This window comes from Harpia harpyja, chromosome 19 (genome assembly GCF_026419915.1).
Source record: "Harpia harpyja isolate bHarHar1 chromosome 19, bHarHar1 primary haplotype, whole genome shotgun sequence".
In the NCBI taxonomy this organism is placed as follows: Eukaryota; Metazoa; Chordata; class Aves; order Accipitriformes; family Accipitridae; genus Harpia; species Harpia harpyja.
This window is the reverse complement of record NC_068958.1, coordinates 12,786,028-12,791,808: the sequence shown is the minus strand read 5'-3', so window position 1 is coordinate 12,791,808 and position 5,781 is coordinate 12,786,028. Positions and strand designations below refer to the sequence as shown.

The window sequence follows — 5,781 nt, the reverse complement described above, 5'->3', positions numbered from 1 at the left end:
GTTTTGGCATCATCTGTTTTTTTTCCTGCTAAAAACCAGCTGGGTCACTTGGTGCCCATCTTCTCCACACTGGGCTGCCGCTTGGGTGGGCTGCGTGTCCCCGGGAACACCCTGGGGCAGCTGCCTGTGTCCCTCCCAGGCACTGACCCACGCTGAAGCTGGGTGGCACAGGGCTTGGCACATCAGAGCAGAGGTTGGCCAACCTGGAAAGGTCACACCGAGCCTTTTCTCTCAGGTTTCCTCCCCACTGCCATTTGCAGGACACCCACTCCTGGCATCCCTGGGAACCCACAGCCTGGAGCCAGACTGTGCATGGTACAAACTTCCCAGGGATTTCAGCAATTTCCAGAGCTGGCAAAATTATCGATATAGAAAAAGCCTCATCCAAAAACCCACGGTGCTGCCAGTGAGGGAGGCTTACCTGCACCCTGTCTTCAAAGCCCCGGCTGTGGGCAGGGCCCAGCCAGTGCAGGCAGGGGGGTGCCTCTGCTCCTTCCCACTGCCCGGAGCAGCTGGATCCTGCCTGGAAAACCTCCAAAGGTGCAGGGCTCAGCCCACTTCTGGGCACTGGCCTGCTCTGAGCTACGTGAGGGGATGGAGATGCCTTTGGGGACAGAGACCCCATGCCGACCCTGACCCCATGCCCCTTCCAGGGGTGGCCGAAGCCACCACCAGACTGACAGCAGCTTCTAGCTGGAGGTGATCCCCATCCCCACAGCACAAGGGCTTGGCAAGGACCAAGCCACCCCAAACCCTTCCCGGTGCCCAGGTTGGAATAAAAAAGCCTGGGAAGGTTTGCAGGGAGCCCTGAGGTGCTCAGCTGGTGGGGCTGGGGCTGCAGACCCAAACATGCACTTCATGGCTGTGGTTCACAGGAGCGGCCCCAGGACTGGCTGCAGAGCTCCCACCTCGCTCCCGTGGGGCAAGCAGCTTCTTTAGGAACTTCTCAAACTTGACATGCCCCGTCCAGCACCAGGGTTTGGTCTGAGCCATCACCCCTCTCCACCAGCCCCTGAATGCTGGGATGGGACACCCCAGGACATCCCCCAGAGCCCCAGGGAGCTTCCTCCAGCCAAAGGGAAGGGGCTGGCAGGAGCTGCATGCTCCAGCATCCCCCGCAAAATCCACTGCAACAATCATCACGGTCTGTGGATGTGTTTAACCCCAGAAGAGCTGCAGGTTTAGACACCGAAACAGGGCCCTGGGGGCCCAGCCGGCACCCCCCCCCCCCCCCCCCAGCAGGAACCACCCAGCATCACCCATAACCATGTGGGAATGAACAAATGAAAAAGCCATTTGTTGTGGTTTTTTTTTTTTTTATAAAAAGATCAATGAAAAATTTATTTATAAATTTCGCACTCTGGGGCTACACGTCTATATCATACACTCAGGAATATGCTGTACTGTACAGACTTTATCCAGTTAGAAATGATCATATAGTGACCCACATACAGCTTCAATATAAGCCTAAAAATTCTTAACATTAATTAACATAATTAAAAAAGGTATTTGCATCTAAAGAAAAATCTACAGAAAAACTCCTTTCTGGAGCAATCTGTGCATCAGCTTCAATGTCTGCTTATTTCACTGACATTATCAATATATTCTTCTTACAAAAATAATAATAATAATTAAAAAGATGACTGCCAGAAGGCGACCAGTCATGCATGAAAGAGCCTCCCCCACCTGCCTCTTTTTTTTTTTTTCTTGTACTCCCCGTTTTGGCATGAAGGGTCAGCAGCACGATGAGCCAACAAGGGGGGTGGGGGGAACCCTCATTTCAATTTGAATCAATATCTGCATCCCTTTTACTTCTCAGGATCAAGAGAGACGGGGGTGTGGGGGTTGCATAGAAAATTGAAACTCTAGGGACTAGGAAGGGCAGCAGCTTTTCAGTAAAATACAAAGGGATGTAAAAATACATCAACTCACAATTTCAGAGCAAACCCCCTTCCCCGACATACAGTTTCCCAAAATCTCAGCATGTCTAAAGCTCCAGGAAGCTGGAAAGGAACAATACTTTTCTTAAAACAACTCACCCAGCAATTCACACAGGAGATTCACAGTCTTAATAGGTATTTTATAAAAATATAAATATGGGTTACATCATGTTGTCTTTACAACACTGGACAGAGCTCCCTTTAGACTGGGTTTATAACCAAGATTTCTTTTTAAAAATCCATCTAGAACTTGGCTTTACAATACACTTCTTAATATCATGTCATAAATGTTATGACATTTCATTGTGGCAAATCCATTTAGTCAAAAAAAAAAAAATAAATGTGCAACCATCTGGTAACGACGACAAAACCTCGCTAGAAAAGATCTTGTTCCCACCCCGTAACTATCGCACAGAAGCACCAGTGGAAGTGCTGGACACCCCCTTCCATGCTCACAGAAAGACTTCGGCCAAGCAGTTCCTTGCAAATTACAGCATTAACAGTAGATGCTTTCGACGGGGCTTTTTTTTTCCATTTTCTTCTTTAAATCTGGAGCTTTTTAAAATCATCTCAAATTGCTGAAGTGGAGAAAACCAAAACCAAACTGCAGGTGAAACCATCAGAGACAGAGCAGAATATTCAGTGCAATGGGAAATAATCATGGCAGACTCAAGTTTTTTTTTTAGTTTTAAGACTAAGGGAAAAAAAAAGCATATTTCCCAAACCATATTTTTGAAACACTCACCACCATCTTCAAACAAAACCAGGCTCACAATCTTCACCCACAAATATATACATACATGATAAATAGTTAGGACACAACCCAAATAAACCAGCAGGTAACTATTTTCTTTTTCTTTTAATTGTAATGGTTTGGATGCAGGGAGCAAGAGAAGAAAGAGCGGGGAGATGGCAGTGATATGGATGGTTTAGTGCAGACGAAGAGAAGAGGGCTGAAAGACCAGCGGGAGAAAGGAGACTTCTGAAATTTTCCGCATTTTCCAAATGGATGTTCTTGTGCCATAGCAATAAAAAGCAGCATTTGCGATTATACGTGCAGTCACTTCAAAATGCGACTTCGGGTGGCTTTCTCTTCTTCCTCCCTTTCTTTTATAAATATATATATTTAGGTATATATATATAATATAAAAGGCGGGTGAATCTACATACGTCAAATGAATCGTTCTGCATTGAGAAGTGTTATCCAAGTTTCACCAAAAGAAAAAAAAAGTTCCCAAACTATTTTCAGTAGTTTTCCGGCATCTCTCTAGGCAGCAGAGAGCGCTCGCGCCCCTTTTCTGTGCAAAAGCAAATCCTCTGCCTCTAGAGTTTATTTCACTTTTTTTTTTTAAAGAAAAAAAAAAGTCCAGGATTTGCTAATCCCCCTTTACACACAAAACCAGAAGGATTCAATGTCTTTTCCTGGGATCTCACGCGTGCTAAACGGATTCAAGGAGCGGGTGAGGACGCAGACTTTCTTCAGACACCCAAAAAAGAAAACCAAAGCAGAAAACCCAACGCAAAATAAAACAAAAAACCCCCAAAAAACCAAAAAAAAAAAAAGGGGAGCAATCGGGGTGAGAAAACCGTGTCTGTCATATTCCAACGGAGTCGCCTCGGGGGGGGGGGGGGCGGGGGCGGGGAAGTGGGGAGGGAAGAAAAATCAGCGGTGGGAAAAGACGGGGAGAAGCTTGCAGGAAGAGGAAGACTTTCCTGCTCTTCCTCGCCGGGGAAGGGGCCGCGGGCAGCCCCAGCCCCTCCCGGGGCATCGCTCCCGGAGCCCGGGGCTGGCACCGCTCTTCGCTCCGGCGGGGGCCGGGCGGGTGGGTTGGTTTTGGGGGAGCGTTGAAATGAATTCCTTTCTGAGCCAGAATACTTTAAGTCGGAGGGACAGGGGGGCGGAGGGGGGCGAGGATTAAATATTAGCGGGGAGGGGACGGGGGGGGGCCTTTAAAGCATCTGACCAGATGTCAAACTGAAACCGTGAATACTGTGAGTGCAGCCGAGGTAGATGGAGGAAAAAAAAAAAACAAAAACAAAAACCAAAAAAACCCCAAACCAAACCAAAACCAAAACCAAACCAACATATTACAGTAGGAAAACAACCCTTGGAAGGAGACAAAAAAAATAAATTTAAAAGCAGGCGAACGGTGGCGTGTTTTGCGTGGGGCCCCAAATCTTCGCCAAATAAACCCCTCGCGGGGGTGGGAGCAGCTTTGGCGGCCGGGGAGCGGGGGGGACGGGGGCGGCCCCGGCATCACCGGGCTCCGGCGGAGTATTTGGCCTTGGTGATCAGGTAGAGGACGATGTCCTGGTGGCCCCCGAAGGCGGCGATGTGCAGGGCGCTCCAGCCGTCCCGGTTGGCCAGGCGGATGTCGGCGCCGAACTTGACCAGGAGCTTGACCAGCTCCAGGTTGCCGTCGATGACGGACTGGTGCAGCGCCGTCTGCCCCTCGGGCCCGAAGGAGTTGACGTTGAACTCGCAGTTCGTCATGTTCTGCAGCAGGGACTGCAGCTCCTTGGTGTTGCCCCGCCGCACCGCCTCCTGGAAGACGCGCTGGCTGGGCGGCGGCGCCGCGCACGGCGACACCTCGCTCTGGCTCATGCCGCCGCCTCACGCCCCGCCGCCCCGCATGGACGGCGACGCCTCCGCCCGCCCGGGCATGCGGTGGCGGGCGGCCCCTGCTGCCGCCGGTGCCTGTGCCGCCGCGCAGCGGCCCCCGGGCCCCCGCCGCCTCCGCGCTGCTGCCGCTCCGCCGCTCCGCCGTCCCGGGCCTCTCTGGAGCGGAGCCGGCCCCGCGCCGCGCCTTTTACCCACCCTTTTATTTGCATAACAATGGCACGGCCGTGACGCGGCGCCGGGGGGCGGGGCGCCGCCACCGCGCGCCCATTGGAACGGCCGGGCGGGGAGGGGGCGGGGACGCAGCGGGAAGCCACGCCCCCGGGGAGGGGGGAGTCGAGCCGGGGTGTCCCTCCCCCACCCGGTGAGCTGCGCGGGGGGGGGCGGCGATGGGGGGCGCTCCCGGCTCGGCTCGGCTCGGCTCGGCTCGGCTCGGCTCGGCTCGGCTCGGCTCGGCGGCCGCAGGCAGGGGGCACCACCGCCCAGGCCGAGCCGGACCGGGCCGAGCCCGGCGGCCGCAGCCGGCCCCGCCGCCCGCCTCTCCCCGCAGCGCTGTGCTGGAACCGGGTTGTTCCCGTCCCCAACCACCCTCCGCGCCTCCGACACCCCGCCGACCCCCGCCTCACCCCCGGCCGGGACCCGCTGGCCCCAAACCCCGCGGGGATGGGCGTCACCGAGGTGCTGGGGGGGGGGCGGTTATTGCAAACAGCCTCAAATATGGGGGGCGACACAGTTTTGCTGCGGGTTTATCTCCCCGCGAGCAAACCGGGACAGGTGACGGAGAAGGACGCGGGGATTCAGCCCCGCGGGATCTGGCCCCTCTGGAGGCACGCAGCGGGGGTTGCGTGAGGTTTGGGGCATCCACGGGTGGGACTGATTTTGGGGGGCAAGATGCAGCCCCCACCACCAGGTCCCGCCGGCCCTGGAGTGACTCAGTTGGGGGTCGGATCCGCTGCCCAGCTGACGACCGGGTTCCTGGTGTGGACACCGTGGGTAGGCAGGAAAATGGGCAAAAAGGTACCAAAAATGGTGCATCAACCAAAAACCGCGCTGGAGGGGCCCTCCCTGCACCCGTTTGGCCCACGGGGAGCAAACGGCAGAGGCTGGGTGGGAAGCGGCATCCCCAGGCCAGCAGCACCGCGTCTGCTGGGCATTTGGTCGGCCAGAGTGGAGCAGGAGGTGCAGGAAGAAAGGAAAGAGCGTGTTGTAAAACAAGGTGAC

The 5,781-nt window shown here is 54.6% G+C and overlaps 1 protein-coding gene across 1 annotated transcript; it reads right to left on the bottom strand.

Annotated features, from left to right (window-relative positions):
* Positions 1–2,028: 2,028 nt before the first annotated feature.
* Positions 2,029–4,722, bottom strand: NRARP (NOTCH regulated ankyrin repeat protein). Its single transcript, XM_052815077.1, has one exon. It carries the CDS (start codon positions 4,543–4,545, stop codon positions 4,198–4,200), a length of 348 nt encoding a protein of 115 aa, XP_052671037.1. The 5' UTR covers positions 4,546–4,722; the 3' UTR covers positions 2,029–4,197.
* Positions 4,723–5,781: the final 1,059 nt, after the last annotated feature.